Source organism: Pleurodeles waltl, chromosome 11, assembly GCF_031143425.1.
Source record: "Pleurodeles waltl isolate 20211129_DDA chromosome 11, aPleWal1.hap1.20221129, whole genome shotgun sequence".
NCBI lineage: Eukaryota > Metazoa > Chordata > Amphibia > Caudata > Salamandridae > Pleurodeles > Pleurodeles waltl.
The window spans coordinates 681,305,915-681,325,104 of record NC_090450.1 but is presented as its reverse complement, the minus strand read 5'-3'; the positions used below and the strand labels follow the sequence as shown (position 1 = coordinate 681,325,104).

At 43.2% G+C, this 19,190-nt stretch overlaps 1 protein-coding gene and 1 long non-coding RNA gene across 2 annotated transcripts in view; one reads left to right on the top strand and one right to left on the bottom strand.

Annotated features, from left to right (window-relative positions):
* The window catches only part of LOC138266660 (uncharacterized), a 54,653-nt gene extending 46,510 nt beyond the window's left edge, over positions 1 to 8,143 (bottom strand). The window contains exon 1 of the long non-coding RNA XR_011199604.1: positions 7,772 to 8,143. This is a non-coding gene — a long non-coding RNA (uncharacterized lncRNA). The remainder of the gene's footprint in view (positions 1 to 7,771) is intronic.
* Positions 8,144 to 8,366: 223 nt separating this feature from the next.
* The window catches only part of NFU1 (NFU1 iron-sulfur cluster scaffold), a 127,614-nt gene continuing 116,790 nt past the window's right edge, over positions 8,367 to 19,190 (top strand). Inside the window, exon 1 of the mRNA XM_069214188.1 lies at positions 8,367 to 8,543. Coding sequence (XP_069070289.1) covers positions 8,491 to 8,543 — 53 coding nt within the window. The 5' untranslated portion in view covers positions 8,367 to 8,490. The remainder of the gene's footprint in view (positions 8,544 to 19,190) is intronic.

Sequence of the window (19,190 nt, the reverse complement as noted above, 5' to 3'; positions counted from 1 at the left end):
GGTTTCCATTTTTAACTTGAATATGTCTTCTTTTGGTGTGGGTGCAAAACCTAACCCTTTGTCGAGCACCTTGCTCTCTATCTCTGTTATTAAACGATCATTCTAGGTAATTGTGAAATATTTGGGGGTGGGTCAGGTTCTGCTCATATTGGGGGTTGATTCTTCTGATGGATTGTTCTCGGCTTGAGTCTCCTGGTTCTTTCAAGTTACTCCTTTCCTGCTCCCTGTTGATCGTTCTCCACCTATCTCTAAAAAAGTACTGTTAGGGTTAAACCAGGGCACATTTTGGCCTGGAACAAAAGTTGGTGCTTCATAACTAGGGGGAGGGCCATACCCTGGTGCCAAGCCCATGAGGATTCACTGGGGGCTGCGGGTGCAAAATAGGTCAGATGAGGATAAAAAACCCAATGGGTCCATCTCCTGCTTCTTCTCTTGCGCACTCCACTGGAAAAAAACTTTTTTCTGAGCTGGATGAGATGCTGCTCCTTGAGGAGGAGTCAATCGAGTTGGTAGATTTTGGAGCAAAGCCCTCCTTTGAATATGTTTACACAGTCTTGTGAGAAAACTTTTTCAAATCTTTCTGGAACTTAGTGATTTTTTGTTGTGTAAGGGTTTCTTTGAATTCAGTCGTAACTGTGTTAGCTTTCTTTAGTTTTATCTTAAATGTGGTACTAGTAAGGCATAATTTTAGACTCCCTTCACTGGCTTTAATTTGAATGACCAACTCATCCGATATTCTCTTTGCTGTTTTTATAATTAGAATCAGCCAGTCCCTAGCACAGCCAGGCAATAAGGGAGCAATCCTTTCTGAACTCTATGTCCTCGAGAAAAATCAGAGGTCTGTTCTTTACCATTAAACCGTGTGGGGCCGCATTACTTTGCAGGTACTCTTTCATCATAGCCCTGTGAAGAATTGTCTTTACTTGTGATCATTTTATTTCGATTAACGTGTCCCAGTCTCTGTAGGAAAGTACCATCTTGCCTGGCATGTTACCCCCATATTTCACTATATATATGTTGTTTTAGTGTATGTGTCACTGGGACCCTGCCAGCCAGGGCCCCAGTGCTCATAAGTGTGCCCTGTATGTGTTCCGTGTGTGATGACTAACTGTCTCACTGAGGCTCTGCTAACCAGAACCTCAGTGGTTATGCTCTCTCTGCTTTCTAAATTGTCACTAACAGGCTAGTGACCAATTTCATCAATTCACATTGGCATACTGGAACATCCTTATAATTCCCTAGTATATGGTACTGAGGTACCCAGGGTATTGGGGTTCCAGGAGATCCCTATGGGCTGCAGCATTTATTTTGCCACCCATAGGGAGCTCTGACAATTCTTACACAGGCCTGCCACTGCAGCCTGAGTGAAATAATGCCCACATTATTTCACAGCCATTTTACACTGCACTTAAGTAACTTATAAGTCACCTATATGTCTAACCTTCACCTGGTGAAGGTTGGGTGCCAAGTTACTTAGTGTGTGGGCACCCTGGCACTAGCCAAGGTGCCCCCACATCGTTCAGGGCAAATTCCCCAGACTTTGTGAGTGCGGGGACACCATTACACGCGTGCACTATACATAGGTCACTACCTATGTATAGCCTCACAATAGTAACTCCGAACATGGCCATGTAACATGTCTAAGATCATGGAATTGCCACCCCAATGCCATCCTGGCATTGGGGAGACAATTCCATGATCCCCCGAGTCTCTAGCACAGACCCGGGTACTGCCAAACTGCCTTTCCCGGGGCTTCACTGCAGCTGCTGCCAACCCCTCAGACAGGTTTCTGCCCTCCTGGGGTCCAGCCAGGCTTGGCCCAGGAAGGCAGAACAAAGGACTTCCTCAGAGAGAGGGTGTTACACCCTCTCCCGTTTGGAAAAAGGTGTCAGGGCTGGGGAGGAGTAGCCTCCCCCAGCCTCTGGAAATGCTTTGATGGGCACAGATGGTGCCCATCTCTGCATAAGCCAGTATACACCGGTTCAGGGATCCCCCAGCCCTGCTCTGGCGCGAAACTGGACAAAGGAAAGAGGAGTGACCACTCCCCTGACCTGCACCTCCCAGGGGAGGTGCCCAGAGCTCCTCCAGTGTGCTCCAGACCTCTGCCATCTTGGAAACAGAGGTGCTGCTGGCACACTGGACTGCTCTGAGTGGCCAGTGCCAGCAGGTGACGTCAGAGACTCCTTCTGATAGGCTCTTACTTGTGTTGCTAGCCTATCCTCCTTCCTAGCTAGCCAAACCTCCTTTTCTGGCTATTTAGGGTCTCTGCTTTTGGGAATTCTTTAGATAACGAATGCAAGAGCTCATCAGAGTTCCTCTGCATCTCTCTCTTCACCTTCTGCCAAAGGATCGACCGCTGACTGCTCAGGACGCCTGCAAAACATCAACAAAGTAGCATAGACGACTACTGCAACCTTGTATCGCTGATCCTGCCGCCTTCTCGACTGTTTCCTGGTGGTGCATGCTCTGGGGGTAGCCTGCCTCCTCTCTGCACTAGGAGCTCTGAAGAAATCTCCCGTGGGTCGACGGAATCTTCCCCCTGCAACCGCAGGCAACAAAAGACTGCATCACCGGTCCTCTGGGTCCCCTCTCAGCACGACGAGCGTGGTCCCTGGAATTCAGCAACTCTGTCCAAGTGACTCCCACAATCCAGTGACTCTTCAGTCCAAGTTTGGTGGAGGTAAGTCCTTGCCTCCCCACGCTAGACTGCATTGCTGGGTACCGAGTGATTTGCAGCTGCTCCGGCTCCTGTGCACTCTTCCAGGATTTCCTTCGTGCACAGCCAAACCTGGGTCCCCGACACTCTAACCTGCAGTGCACAACCTTCTGAGTTGTCCTCCAGCGTCGTGGGACTCCCTTTTCTGACTTCGGGTGGACTCCGGTTCACTCCTCTTCTAAGTGCCTGATCCGGTACTTCTGCGGGTGCTGCCTGCTTCTGTGAGGGCTCCCTGACTTGCTGGGCGCCCCCTCTGTCTCCTCCTCCAAGTGGCGACATCCTGGTCCCTCCTGGGCCACTGCAGCATCCAAAAACCCTAACCGTGACCCTTGCAGCTAGCAAGGCTTGTTTGCGGTCTTTCTGCGTGGGAACACCTCTGCAAGCTTCTACACGACGTGGGACATCCATCCTCCAAAGGGGAAGTTTTTAGCCCTCTTCGTTCTTGCAGAATCCACAGCTTCTACCATCCGGTGGCAGCTTCTTTGCACCTTCAGCTGGCATTTCCTGGGCATCTGCCCAATCTCGACTTTGTCGCGACTCTTGGACTTGGTCCCCTTGTTCCACAGGTACTCTCGTCCGGAAATCCACTTTGGTTGCATTGCTGGTGTTGGTCTTTCTTGCAGAAATCCCCTATCACGACTTCTGTGCTCTCTGGGGAATATAGGTGCACTTTACACCTACTTTTCAGGGTCTTTGGGTGGGCTATTTTTCTAACCCTCACTGTTTTCTTACAGTCCCAGCGACCCTCTACGAGCTCACATAGGTTTGGGGTCCATACGTTATTCGCATTCCACTTTTGGAGTATATGGTTTGTGTTGCTCCTATACCTATGTGCTCTTATTGCAATATATATATCTTGTGTATATTTGGCATCCTCATACTAAGGGTACTCACTGAGATACTTTTGGCATATTGTCATAAAAATAAAGTACCTTTATTTTTAGTATATCTGTGTATTGTGTTTTCTTATGATATTGTGCACATGACACCAGTGGTACAGTAGGAACTTTGCATGTCTCCTAGTTCAGCCTAAGCTGCTCTGCTATAGCTACCTTCTATCAGCCTAAGCTGCTAGAAACACCTCTTCTACACTAATAAGGGATAACTGGACCTGGTACAGAGTGTAAGTACCCCTTGGTACCCACTACAAGCCAGGCCAGCCTCCTACAGTCTCCTAGTTGGTACACTGTCTGGACCAGCGATGACTTCCCTAGGCGTATTGGTGCTGATAAGATCGAGGATCTTTGTCATCGAAGGCTAACCCTTCAATAGTGATCATTCTACTACTTACTGGATCTAACTCAAGTTGGTGTAAAATCAGGTGTATAGAGTAATATAAGACCGGGGTGAAGAAAGGCCATGCTGGACTGATTACCTATTGGTATAACAAAACCTCTCTCAGCAGGAACTGCTGTACTAACCACACAAACAGTAATGAAAAGGGGGAGGTCAGACTACCACTGTATGTCCTCGCTTTTAATTACTAAATCACAAAAGGGTGGTAGGCAGAAGGGCACTTATTAGGTGCTCCTCACAAAATCATGTTGAAAACCCCATTCGGCTGGAAAAGGTCTATTTGTGTCACGAGAGAGAAAAATTATTTTATTTGGAAAAGGAAGCCTCACACACTAGTAGTGTCATGCTTCATCATCAGCTACCTCTCCCCACCCGGGTAGGACAGTGCCACCCCGCAGACTCAACCTCCCCTGATGTAATAAGTGGGAGGGAGTTCTTAAATAAATTATGCTGGATAGTAATGGGGATCCAGACACAAATAAAAACACCTTATGGTTCCCAGGCTATCACCTTTATTAGTTCACGACCGCAGGTATGACTGAAAACCAGTGGGATAGTATAAGAGAGAAATGGCTCATGCAATCCCTTCAGGCCAACATGTTTCTGCCCTTAGTGGCCTTCAAGGCCAAAGTATCCCTATGGAAAAGCTTAAATACTAATTAGTAGAAGACACAAGTGAGTTCCAACCTTAATTCAGCAGGTGCTATTCTTCAAACTGTTGTGTATAAAAGGCATCATCTTATAATAATTACAGTACGGCCAACCATAAATGAGTAGGATAAAATGTTTGTACCTCCTTGGGGTCCAAGTCAATCAACCATCAAATAGGGAATCATATAATACTTCCTAAGTTGAAGGGAACATTTCATCAATAAGAAAATACACTCAAAGAAATGGTAAGTGCTCCTAAAAATAAGGTGCATAATATCCTGCAGTTCCTCATTAACCATATTTGGACAGAAATCCTAATCCAGGGTTACAAGAAATAGACCTACGATCATCCTCAAGGTGCAGATACAGGATCCCACTCCAAGTGAGTGCTACTAGTCGATAATATATTCAAAGGACAGTTACCAAAAGAAACTAAAACAACCCTACAGATGGACATGCAATTCGGAATCAGTATTATGTCCCCAGGGTACGTCAGTTCCCAGTGTTACAACTAATTGGGATTCCTCCTTTCTCAATTCCTTCTCTTTGTCACCCCCTTGCGGGTGGGGTTTCACATGTTTGATCCCTTAAAAACTGAGAGTCAGTAGGGACCTGGCATGGTGCTGTTCAAAGTGACCAGACAGCGGATAACTCCCGTCAGCATTCTTAATAGCTTGAATATGCTGAAGGATTCTAACTTTCAGTTTCTTAATAGTGCTGCCCACGAATAGTTTGTTGCACCCACATTTTAGTACATAGACAACATGATCTGTCTTACAAGTTATTCTATCTCGTATTTTGATGGTCCGACCTTCAAAGGTCTGATATTCCTTACAATTTAAACCATACCTGCAAGCTTTACAGGTATCACACTTGATAAACCCCTTGGTATCACTCATTACCAATCATCTGCCCCCAGTTCTCTTTTGGAGTAAAAAAAAGCTGCATGTCAATGTATCACTTAGTGACCTGGTTCTCTTGGAGGTTATTCTGGGACCAGTGTTCAGAATGTTTTCAAGTGCTCATTTCTATGCAGAATATGCCAATTTTTGCACAAGATTCTCCTCACTGGATTGGGCTGTATTATACTCCTAGAATAATCTTTTAATTCCCTCATTCTTCGCCACATTATCCTTTTCCGCGGGTACAATATTTATTGTCTTTCTTTTGTGATGATTCTCTCTTTAGCACTTTCCAACACACCCACAGGATAGCCTTGTTCAATAAATCGCTTCACCATCCTCCCAATTTCCTTGTTACATTCCTCATCAGTGGAACAAATTATTTTCGCTCTTATCATTTGACTATAAGGAATGCCCACTTCAACACTTCTGAATGACCACTATTAGCATGTAAGATGGAATTAGTTGTAGTTGGGTTCCTATGTATTTACTAACCAGCTTGCCTTCAAAGATATCTAACCCTCGGCACATGACCAGCCATGACCCCACCATACTGGAGACAAAGGATTGAAAAAGAAAAAAAAACTACAAGACAACAGGTCTTCTCAGTCTATGCACCCAGGATCTGAAACAGCATTCCCATGTCAATCAGGACCAGCCAACCTTACTCCAATTTAGGGAACAGCAGACGATACTACATTCCAAGGCAGAAACAAGTCCCCTCTCGCTCTCAGAATCTCACTATCTTTCCAAACACTTGATAATTTCATTTTTTAACTTTGACGCTGTACACTTACCACACACATACATCCAGATGTAGTCTGAGGATTTTATATATATAGATATATATATATTTTTTATTATTATTATTTTTTCCCCTTAAAACTTGTCTCCGTAGGCAGCTGCCTTGTTTTTCTTCTGACTGTAACCCATAACAGCAACGCGTGGTGCTTGGCTATACCCATCCAGTATGAGTAAGTAAATGTTGTAAAGGTGGGGTAGCCACTGGAAATTCGAACCAGAGGCCTGGCTGTGGCTCAGCTTAAGATCCTTTTGGAGCCTCATGCCCAAAACGATCTGAGCTTTCATTTGGCTTCTTCCTGCCACCCACAGGTGCCAAAAATTAAAGACAAACATTAAATGTTTATGTAAAACACAACAGAGACAAAGATACCCTTCTTGACACTAAACAGCACCATGCGCAACAAGAAAACCTGTGATCTTAGCTGCGCTCACAAATTCCGTGATCAGAGGCAAATATTTAATTTCAGAGTCTCCTTTCTCTCCTTTACCACGTATGAGAAAGTCTTCGGGATGTGCGCTGTGATTGAACAGACTGTAATGTTGCTCAATCTATAATAAGAATCTAGGCCACTTTAGGTTATATGTAACAACTGACTTGCCTCTCCCACTAATTGCATTGTCAGGGTGGAAAGCAGGGATGTTTCTAAGTTTATGATCAAAAACTCACTTTAAATAAATGCTTCTCGAGGTTTTGATATAATCGGATGTATTAGGGTGAAACGCTTCCACATGTGAAATAAATACACTTTTTTTTTTAAGGTAGTGGGGACTTAATCATAGTTTTACATGATGTTTGGTGCATCATAACCGGCCAAATATTTACAAGGGTCGGCTCGGCTCGTTCACGGGCACTTAAAGCCTAGCCAGACCCTCTGCTCAACACTATCACAGGTCTCCCAGGCAGTCTGTTGGCTTGACCACCTCTAGAATCTTGTAGTACTTTTGATGGCCATACTTCATCCTTACCTGCCATGCCACTTCAAATCATAAGTGACCCGTCCAGTTGTACTTGGCGTTTTAGATAGCAGCACTTTGCATGCTCTAATTTCTGAGGCCATACAATTAATGTTGAAAGACTAACTAGAAGCCCCAGAATGCATCTGGCTGTATGATAATAAATGAAACCCTAGCAGAAAGGGTCATACATGAAAGAAAGGGCCTCTGGGCAAACACATATGTGAGCTCTACATTTAAAAGAAACTTACACTGTTGCAACGCCTTATTAAAGTTTATGAACCTTTTTATTATTAAAGAAAAGCACATCTTTTCCTTTTGTCTTTGCTTTAACTTTCCAGCACCCTTTTCTCACCCCCATGCTTTGAGCGTTTCTTTTTTTGTTGTTTTACTATTCTGGCTTTCTTTTTTTCTGCCCCTCTGGCTTTCTTTTCTTTCATTCTCTTACCCTTGTGTGTCTTTCCCCATGATTACTTCTTCACTTTCATTGAAGCATTATTCCTTCCACTCGTTTTCGCTTTGTTTTCCTCTTTTATTTAGGGAGCATCTTCTGTATACCTCTCAACCCTCTGTCAGATTATTTATGCAAGTGATAAAACGCACCCCTGGCAAGCCTGGTTCATTTTACGAGGCTCGAAACTCCCGCAACCTCCAGTTCCTTTGAGCGGCCGAAAATAAAAAGTGAAACTGTTCAGATATAAGAAATAGCTCAGCTCGACCCCAAAAGCGAGGCGCGTGTGCGCGAAAAAGCAGCATTTTCAGAAACAACCAATAGAAAACAGCTGTCTCTCAGCCTATCCGATTCAGCGCTGTCCCGAAAGCGCATCTTCATAGCAAAAAAAAATCGACCCCGCGTTGCCAAGCCAAATATCAAACGTTTACGTTTTCAGCCTCGTTTTCAAACAGTCGACTGGCCTTTATCCGTCGCTGTTTTCTGTCGTTGGATGTTTGCATTCCATGCCTCGTTTTGGAGACACGCTCGCCGTAGGCTACGTCATTGTCCCTTTTTGACGTACACAAGCGAACGAATCAGCTGATTGGGCACCCATCGTGGCTGTCCCACAAAGCGTGACATGACATTGTCATGTTTTGTTTATAGTTCCTTTCTAAACTGGTCTTCCGGAAGGGCACCTCTAGTTGTGTCTTGCCGCGCAGAGGACTGCTAATATGGCCGCTGCTATGGGGCGTCTGGCCCGAGGAGCTGCGGCTCTTAGCGGGCGGTGAGTGACCTCTCAAAGCCTCACTGCTATACTGTGTTTTGCTTTTATTTATTTAAAAAAAACAACATGCATCTATCTGACACTGCTAGTCCAATGTTGTCAGTGCTTTCTCTGGATATTGTGATACAGGTGTTTGCAAAGAGGGTCAATCAGGTGCTAAATGCGCAGATATATTTAGCACAGGAGAAAGTGGCTGCTGCCTTGAATCCTGCATCCTACAGTGTCGGGCGTGTTCCATTGCCATGGATTGCGTCTCCAAAGGCTCTGAATGCTTTATTAACCATCTCCGTTCATACTCTGTAGCACTTCATCTCACCGCCCCTACTTTCATTTATTTATATTTCTCTGTAGAGCAGACATAATTATGTTTACACGTTCATCGTTTACAGTCGCCTTGGACTTACAAGGTGAGATGTAGCATTTCGGCAAGCTGAAACCGTTCAACTTAGGAGAGGGCCCCTTAGGTAGGTGATCGTAGGTGCATATGTTTATTTTTGAAGTTTTATATTTATTCGTTTTTATGTAGTGCGGACATTACCCAGGGTGTGATAGCGTTTTACAATCAGGCCCTGTTCCAGGAATTTTTATCTGGTTGGCCAAGGGTGCTGCCAGTGTGTGCCCGATTTTCGGCAATTCTGGAGGTAGCATACAAGCGCTAGATTTACATTATATTTTCTTCCAAGCGGCATACAGGGCATGTAGAGAGTTATTTGAGAGTCAAAACTGATGTCTATAGTAGTCAGACCCAGCCCTCATAATTTCCAGCAGTATTCTTGCTACCTGGGAGCAGTTTTCATGCCCGGCAATCGTAAAGCTGGTAATTGCAGTCGAAGAGATAACCTTCTGGGATGTATCACACATAGAGACCCAGGGATGCAACGGCCCTGTTTGTGCACCCCGGGATACTATATTAAAGAAAAGGGCCACTTGTGCAGCCACTTCTGTAATACTGTTAGCGCATCCCCTCATTTGCATGCGCATTCCCCCATTTTCATGGGAGCATGGTCCCATGCAAATGAGGGAATGATCTTGCCTCAGCACTGGCCCCATATCAAGGATGTGGGCACAGGGGTAAAAAGTCCTTCAGGATACGCACTAACAATATGTCACGAAAAGGTGGTGCACTGTTTATTTGCCTCCTTAAACCTGGTTTTGGAGGGTGCCAAGGGGCTAACATGGACCCCCAGACATTGCCCTGCAGGCAGGTGCAGTCTCTATTTGTACCTGCCTGCAAGGGGATCTCTCTCCCCCCTTGAAATTGCAGGCAGCATGCTCACCTGTATTGTGAAACTGATGATTTCTAAGCTTATAAACAGCTATTCCATATTTCTCTGAAAGCGTAGCCCACAGGACAGGCATAGGTTCTCAGTTGTTCAGAGGGCACGCATTAATTGTAACAGGGTGCACTTTCCCTGTGTGCGCCCAGGGCACCTGTTTAAAGGTTTGCAGTGATGCAAACTGAGACAGTGCTCCCTATCTGTAATACAGGCCGCCCTGTTGTTTGTTTGAAAACTTTCTGACTAATTCAGCCATATATAAGTTGCTGTGAGCTCTTTTTTGTTCTAAAGTGGTCAAAATCTGTTTCCACTCATTGGCACCAGAAAGGTGTGAGGACAGGAGATAGTATTAAAAAGGTGCTCTGAGAGGCTGCAGTTGCAATCGCTATAACAGTTGCAGATACAAGTACTGGAAAAGCTTCAGTATTGTCATGCACCAGTTCACAGATGGTGGCAACTTCTGCACTAGTGTAGCTCCTTGAGGCGAGGTGAGATATGTGCCTTTAGAGTGTAAATGAATGAGGTGGTGACAGCTGTGACTTGGGCTGTCATGTTGAGTTTGCAGTCGGTGATGATATTGAGGTTCTTGGCATGGGTCATGGGAATAGGAATACGTCCTAGCTCTGTTAGCCACCAGTGTAGTCACAGGGAGAAGAGCTATTCCCCAAAGATCTTCAATCTTCTCAGTGTTTAGTTTTAGGTAGTTTGACTTCATTTATTGGTTTAACCATTCTAGGCAGATTCAGCTAAGGTGGGAGAAGCTCAGAGAGCTTGTGGGGCTTGCAGTTTTTCAGGCCCTGTTTGTGAATAGTGAACATTTGTGCTTGTGTAATTCTAGTATTTGGGATCAACATATGTACATGTGTAGCTTTAGTGAGTACTGTATGTGTGTGCATGCCTGCGGTGTTTTTGCGCATGTGTGTGCCATGGCCATTTGGTGCATGTGTTGGTGTGTGCAATATTCGTTTGAGCTTGGTGTGAGTGTGCTAATGTGCAGTATGTATAGGCATAAACATGGTGTTTATGCATGTTGTGGGTTTGTATGTAGTGTGTTTTGCATACATTAATCACTGGATTGGTGTGCAAAATGATATTGATATACCATAGCCACAAAAGTGCATATTTCCAGTTTCCCTGACAACCTGGGAATGTGCAATGTACTGTGACAAGATACCAGAATATGAAATGCCCACATTTGTAATCCTGCCGCGCTGGTGAGAATAAAACCAGCCCAGCACAATATCTTACATGAGTAAAACTGTTATTTACTTTACCATAGCATCTGGCAGAGATCAGACAGATACACACATTCTAGTAGGCATTGTAATTTCACATTATGGCTGCTTATCCAATGAGGAATGAACTTCCGCTATCTGAATAATATAACGCAGGACCCATTTTACAGTATTTTACTGTGTGGCTACTACACAGACTAAACTACATAACAGCCTCAGTACCCCCACACAGAAACAGACATTATTGTTGAGGTGCAGAAGGCCGCTCATGGTCCTGGGCCCTGGTGCCACTGCATCGGCTGCATCTTTAACAGGTAAACCCCTGTCTCCTCTTCCCCAATACACACCTTCCCTCTGCCGGCTGCCTCAGACATGAACTAGGGTTGCCACCTGGCTGTTTTCTTTTTACCAGCATGCCCAGTATTTTAATGTCTTAGCCAGTAGAACAAGCATTGGCATTGCCAATAGGTCTTGTCTTTTGCATATGAATGCAGGTTTATTACTTTTGTCATATTTTTGTTGTTATTCTTGTGCATTAGTAGGAAAAAGTAAAGGTGTCATGACATGCATGAGTGCATATGTAATTGGAAGCTTGTTTGGTGTAATGTAAAATGTTATTTATTTAAAAAAACTCATCGTAATTTAACAATAGTTTTTGAAAAATGTGTTCCTTAAAATTGTTACGTTTTTAACTAAAAGTGTTAACATAAATGTTTTATTGCATAAATGTTGATTTAGCTTTTAATTGCATAATTCCCATTGATTCATTTAAAGGTTAACCTGTACATTGTCTTGTTAGCGATATATTAATTAAAAGTAAAACAACAAAAAAAGCACGGTGACCTTTACATCAAAAAAGCTTTAACATGATTGGATTTCAAAAACCAATTCCTTTTAAAGTGACAAGTGTTGCAAACATTTGTTTGGTCTTGTTTGCATTAACAATAGTGTGCATTTTACCCTTTAGACAACCTTTTCCGCTTTAGAAGATTATGTAAGACTCACACCTTTTTACCTGAATCCAGCACCAGGATAGAGAACCATGTGGCATAGGAAAGTAGACTACTTGCCGGCTCGATTATTAAAGGTGCCTGCTAGACTGTATCAGGAAATACATTGGCAAAAGCGAAGATTGTTATCAGTGTTAAAAGCTGCATTCGGGAGGTTTCGAAACATAAAGCAGTAAAGTAGCGTAAAAACAGTGTTAATCCACCCACCAAGCCTCAGCCGTGCTCCCAAGAAATAAAAGTCAGTAGATTAATTTAAAGGCAATTAAACAGTGCCGAACAGGCTGGTCTCACAGGTTAATGTGTTACCCCTCTTTTAACAGTTTATGGGAATGTTTTAGTAGCAGTGTTAGTGTTACTTTTCTTAAGTTTGATATCCTTGTTATTCCCGCATTTTTTAGCAGGAGCAAAGACTAGTGCCTGCAACCGCCCATAACTTGCAAAATACGCAAACAGCATGGAGTTCTAATTTAAAATCTGTTCCAATTTACCAAGGTGTATTTTTTCCTTATTTATTGTGAGTTCCTATTAACAAATATATCTTTTTAATGCTCAAGCCTATTTAATGGCCCATTCCGACCCTGGTGAGACAGATGAGAGATTTAGCATAAGCCATACTAAATAATAACAGTGGCAGGCAATAGATGTAAACAGAAAATAAATAATAACAAAAATGAAGTGGCTAGGATAAGTGTGTTCTCCGTATCTGTGCTGCAACAAAGAAGTATCATAGAAAAATAGGCGAAAAAATAAAACATGGATAAAAAAAAATCCAAGTCCAGTTTGTTTACACGGTGCCCAGGGTGGCATATATACAGGCAAGAGAGAATTTCAGAGTTCATCTACATTAAAATAGGAACAGAAGAGAGGATGTCACGTACAGATGGTCATCCTCACTCTTGCATTTCTTTAAGAGTATGAGGAAGGTTTACCATCCTATACTGAAAACAAAGCTGTGAGTGTATGACAGTGTGTGGAAAAGCAGGAGGCACTGCTCATAATGTGCTACTGTATTATAATATAAAAACATTACAAAGAGTAATCCTTCTTCCCACACTAAAAACACAAACCAAAAGGACCGCAATGTTAACAGATAAAGCGCTGCAGCCCTGAAACATGCGGTGCACTAATCCATGAACACAAACATCTGTGAATATAACAAAAAAATCTCAAAAGTACCACAGTGCTCAAACTTAAAGCGACGCAACTGTAAACCAGGCGCCATTGTGAACAACAAACATGCTTTATTGCATAAAAGTTAATTTAGCTTATTATTGGATAGTTCCTGTGTATACATTTAATAGTTCACCTGCACCACAGTCTGTTATCACTATATTAATAATAAGTGAAAAGTAAAAAAAAAAAAACTACCTGTAACCCAGAAAGAGTTCTGAAGATTGGATATAAAAAACCCAATACGTTTAAAGTAAAAAGTGTTGCAAACATTAGTTTTTTATAATTTGCAAGCACCAAAGTACTATAATGTGCCTCTTAGCCTTTACACAACCTTTCTGCTTTACAAAATTGGGGAAGACTCGCACCTTTTCTTCACTTAAAACCAACGCCCAAATGGAAACAAGAATTTGCAATACAACGGGTCTTGCATTTGTTCGAGTTAGAGCTATTCCCGTTTTAAACTCCTATCCGGACTTTTCTTGCCACCTAAACTAATAAAAAGTAAAACAGTTTCACATAAGCGAGCCCACTGCCCCAGTTTAGCGTGACGGAGACACACAAAATGAAACAGAAGTTCACTTGCAGTGAAACGTATCGGCAAAAATGCAGTTATTATCCATGTAACCGTCAAAAGTGCAATTAGCCATGTAACAGGGTCGATGTCATGCAAAGCGCACGACTACTCCCCAGCGAGATCGTGCTGCCTGTGAAATAAAGAGAACCAGCAAGATCGCGCTGCATGCGAAATAAAGAGAAAAAGTAGTCCAGAAACCATGAGGAAAACATCAAGGGCCAGATGTTTCAAGGGTTTTTACCCATTCTATGTCTGTGGGAAAATGTGTTCATACATATGTATGTTTTCATTAGTTGGCCGGTGCGCTCGAGGAGGGCTAAACACCGGAAACGGCATGACGTATGCATGCCTTTCACTAATGAAATCAAGCGAATTGTAAAAGTCAAGCCCACGAACCAACCAAACTTATAGGCGTCGTTAAAAGCCCCCAGAGAGATTACACCAGGGACAGAGGGCTTTGCACTTGACCCTAAAAATAGAATGTAGCAAAGTAGACTACTTGCCGGCTCTGTTATCAAAGGAGGCTGCTAGACTTTATCAGGGAATCCATTAGCATATGTAGAGATTCTTATCGGTGTTGAAATTTAGATTCTTGTTGGGTTCAAACAGAAAGTAAAATACTGTAAACAACAAGATGTTAAACCACCCACCAAGCCTCATTCCTGCTCCTAGGGAATACAAGTCAAAGGCAGTACTTATAAAGTTACATCATCTGTTTCTTCCAAAAATTATCCATTTAAAGGAAATGAAACAAAATAAAAAAAAAAGTAGATTAAGTTTGTAAGTGGAAAAAAAAACTCAGCTAGTTCTTTACACACTCCCTTTTTAACCCCTTTGCTGCCAGGCCTTTTCCCCCTCAGGTGGCAGGCCTTTTTTTGGCTGTTTGGGGCAGTTTGCGTTAAGGCCCTCATAACTTTTTGTCCACATAAGCTACCCACGCCAAATTTGCGTCCTTTTTTTCCAACATTCAAGGGATTCTAGAGGTACCCAGAGTTTGTGGGTTCCCCTGGAGGAGACCAAGAAATTAGCCAAAATACAGTGAAAGTTTCATTTTTTTTTAAAAAGGGAAAAAAGGGCTACACAAGAACGCTTGAGGTTTTTTTTCTCCCTGAAAAAGACATCAACAAAAGGTTTGCTGTGCTAAAATAACCATCATCCCAGCTTTCAGGAACAGGCAGACTTGAATCAGAAAACCACATTTTTGGCATTCTACTACGACATACCCCATTTTTACTATTTTTTTTGTGCTTTCAGCCTCCTTCCAGTTAGTGACAGAAATGGGTGTGAAACCAATGCTGGATCCCTGACAGCTAAACATTTCTGAAAAGTAGACACAATTCTGAATTTAGCAAGGGGTCATTTGTGTAGATCCTTCAAGTTTTTCCTACAGAAAGTAACAGCTAAAATAAAAAAATATTGAAATTGAGGTGAAAAAAGAGCCATTTCTGTCCACATTTTCTACTATAACTTTTTCCAGCTATGGCAGATTTTTTTAAAGCAATATACCGTTACGTCTGCTGGACTATTCTGGTTGCAGGGATATATAGGGCTTGTAGGTTCATCAAGAACCCTAGGTACCCAGAGCTAATAAGTGACCTGTACCTTGCAATGGGTTTTCATTATATACCGGGAATACAGCAATTCATTTGGTGAAATATTAAGAGTGAAAAATAGGTATCAAGGAAACCTTTGTATATTCAAAATGGGCACAAGATAAGGTGTTGAAAAGCAGTGATTATTTGCACATCCTTAAATTCCGGGTCCCCATATTAGCATGTGAATTACAGGGCATTTCTCAAATAGTCATCTTTTTCACACATTGTCTTACATTTGGAAGGAAAAAATGTAGAGAAAGACAAGGGGCAATAACACTTGTTCTTCTATTTTGTGTTCCCCCAAATCTTCAGCTAAAAATAGTACATCACTTGCATGGGTAGGCTTAATGCCAGCGACAGGAAACGCAACATGGATACATCACATTTTTAGATTGAAATCTGACGGGTTTTTGGAAAGTGCCTAGCTGTGGATTTTGGCCTCTAGCTCAGCCAGCACCAAGGGAAATCTACCAAACCTATACATTTTTGAAAACTAGACACCTAGGTTAATTCAGAATGGGGTGACTTGTGGGGCTCTCACCAAGTTCTGTTACCCAGGATCCTTTGCAAACCTCAAAATGTGGCAAAAAAACACACCTTTTCTCACATTTCGGAGACAGAAAGTTCTGGAATCTGAAAGGAGCCACAAATTTCCTTCCACCCAGCATTCCCCCAAGTTTCCCGATGAAAATGGTACCTCACTTATGTCGATAGGCCTAGTGCCCGCGACAGGAAATGCCCCCAAACATAACATGAACACATCACATTTTCCCAAAGAAAACTGACCTGTTTTCTGCAAAGTGCCTACCTGTGAATTTTGGCCTCTAGCTCAGCTGGCATGTAGGGGAACCTAGCAAACCTATACGTTTTTGGAAACTACACAACTAGGGGAATTCAGAATGGGGTGACTTGTGGGTCTCTCACCAGGTTCTGTTACCCAGAATCCTTTGCAAACCTCAACATTTGGCAAAAAACACATGTGAGAAAACAGGGCTGATTGCAGAGGCCCCATAACTTTTTGCCCCTATTTTCCACTTTTTGCTGGTGTTTTCCTGACTTTAAAGGTGCCCTGGGTACTGCTAACCAGTCCCAGGGCCTGTGCTCTGTGTAAAATGGATATGCAAATTAGGCTAATTATAAGTGGCTAAGTTAACCTACCTATAAGTCCCTAGTATATGGTAGGGCATGTAGGTTTAGGGACCACAGCATAGGTGGTGCACACCTAGGTGCATTGCTGAGGTGCCCAGTGTCATTTTAAAAGCAAGCCTGCCTTGCTGGCTGCTTTTAAATTAAAGTTATATGCAAATTCGACTTTGGAATTAAAGGTACTTCCAAAGTCTTAAACTACCTTATTTTTACATATAAGTCACCCCTAAGGTGTGCCCTATGTGCCCCTAGGGCTGGGTGCCATGTAACTATAAGTAGGGACTTTATAAAAATAGATTTATAAGCCCTGGTGAGGTAAAAACAGCCAAATTCATTTTTCCCTCATTGAAGTAAATGGCCTTCATAGGCTAGAATGGGCAGACTTTATTTTAAATTTTAAAGTCTCCTTAAATGTTGCATACCAAGAATTTGGTATCAAATTAATTGTTGTAATAAATCCTACAACTTCCAGTTGTTGGATTTAATATAACTAGTTCAGGTAAAAAGTTTAGACTTTACCTAAAAAGTTGCCAATTTCAGCTCTGCATTGTTTTTGCTGCTGTGCTCTGATTGGCCAGCCTGCAGCAGCTTCTGCCAGGCTGCCTTGATGAGGTGTGAAGTGGCCAGGCTTCACACAAAGGAATGTGCTTGGGGGAGAGAATCTCCCCTCAGCAGATGGTGAGGCAGGAAGGGGGAGGGCTGCCAAACTGGTCTTCAAAGACAGAGAAGGACATTTGCAGCACCCAGCAACACCCCCACATCCTGCAACCCCAGACAGCTAGGTGCCCCCTTGATTAGATTAGGAGAGGGCAGGAGAGGGGTGTGTTTATGATTTTTAGCCACACCAGTGGGTGGGCTCAGCCAGATGTAACCTCCAAAAATCAGATTCATCCATGTTGGATTTTTAGAGACTGTTGCCTTCTGGGATGGATTTTTGCCACACTTCCCAGGAAGTGGTCATCACAGGGGGACGACCCTGTCCCTGATTGGAGAACCAGGGCCCCCCTGCTTTTCACCCAGGAGCAAGGATAAAACTGGTAGACCTGCACCCACACCTCAGATCCCCACCAAATTTCAAGAAGAAAGAACTTAAGGAGAAGAAGGACTGCCCTGCTGGACCCCTGGCCTGCACCTGGAACCTGCACTCAGAAGGACTGCACCAGCTGCACACTTGGGCTTCACCACAAGAAGGACTTTACCTGGCTTCAACTGGTTCAAGGAGGGACTCCCTGTTTGCTACAGGTGAAAAATTGCTAACCAGATTCCCCTGCACCAACTCCTGAAGAAAGCGACCAGCTGACCACTGTCCAGGGGCCAAAAAGGAGTTTGCGCCAGGTGCATTCTGGGAGGTGAAGTCCTCACCCCCCAAGGACCATCACAGAACTTCTGGACCCTTGGGGTGAGCTGTGGACCCCAAAAGAACCTTAAAAGAACATCTGGGTGAAGCCCCAGAAGTTTGGAAAAGATTTGAGAATTTTTGGAAAAAAGCTCCAGAGAGGGACCGACCCGCCGCGGAAATTCTAGCCGGCTTGCCTCAACCGCGACCCGGCCTGACTTCGTGGTTCGTCCCGGTAAAGAAAAACATCCAAAAAAGAGACTAAGTCCGATCGTAAAAAGTTGACCGGGACCTCCCAGCCATCGTATCCGAGAAGGGCTCCATGGACGTCGGATCAAGATCCAGGTTTACCCCGGTCGAAGGATTTTCATCTCGAAAAAACGACTAAGTCCGAAGGTAAAAGTCTCCACCGAGGAAACCCACATCGCGTATCCGGACAAGGGCTCCAGGAGGTCGGATTCAACTGGCAGGTTCGTCCCGGTGAAGAAAAACTTCAAAATAAAGACTGTCAGAAGGTAACTTTTTAACCGAGGCCTCCCGCGACCTGTAGCCGAGCAGGGCTCCATCGCGGTCGGCCTGAAAGTTTGACTTTGCCCCGGTCGAGGTGCAACCAGATGACCCGATTGGCGCTTTTTGTTTCTAAGCGCTAGAAAAGTAATAATTCTTTAAAAATTCATATCTCCGGTTCCCCTGAACCGATTTTAATCGTTTTTGTGTCATTTTAAAGATAAAAATATAAACTATTTTTATAAATTGGTTTTGGATTTTTAAACTGTTTCCTGTGTTTTATTTAATTACTGTTTTGTGATATTTGAATGCTTTACACTTTGTCTCCTAAGTTAAGCCTTGACACTCGTTGCCAAGCTACCAAGGGTTGAGCTGGGATTAATTTACTGAGACCTAACTGTACCTATGTGGAGGTTAGTGGCTTGTTGCTAGGTGTAGGTACCTACCTGCCCTACCAATAACCCATTTTCCAACATAATTGGAAGCAGCGACTGGATCCTGTACTTGTGTTCAATATCACGTTCCAGTTTTAGGTAAAACAAATTAAAAATCCTTTAAATTGTCCTAGTGCAAAAATTGTTTTTAATTTTTAATTTGGATTAATTTCAATTATTGAATTTTTGTAATTTTTCTAAATTCTTGTTTCCAATTTTTGCAAAAAGTTTTTGTTGACACAAAACTAGGGAACCATGGAGCTTGATCTGGCTAGCCTACCCACACTGACAGTAGTCCAGCTTAGGGGGTTGTGTATTGAAAGAGGGTTGCCTGCAACCACTGATCTCAGGAAGCAAATC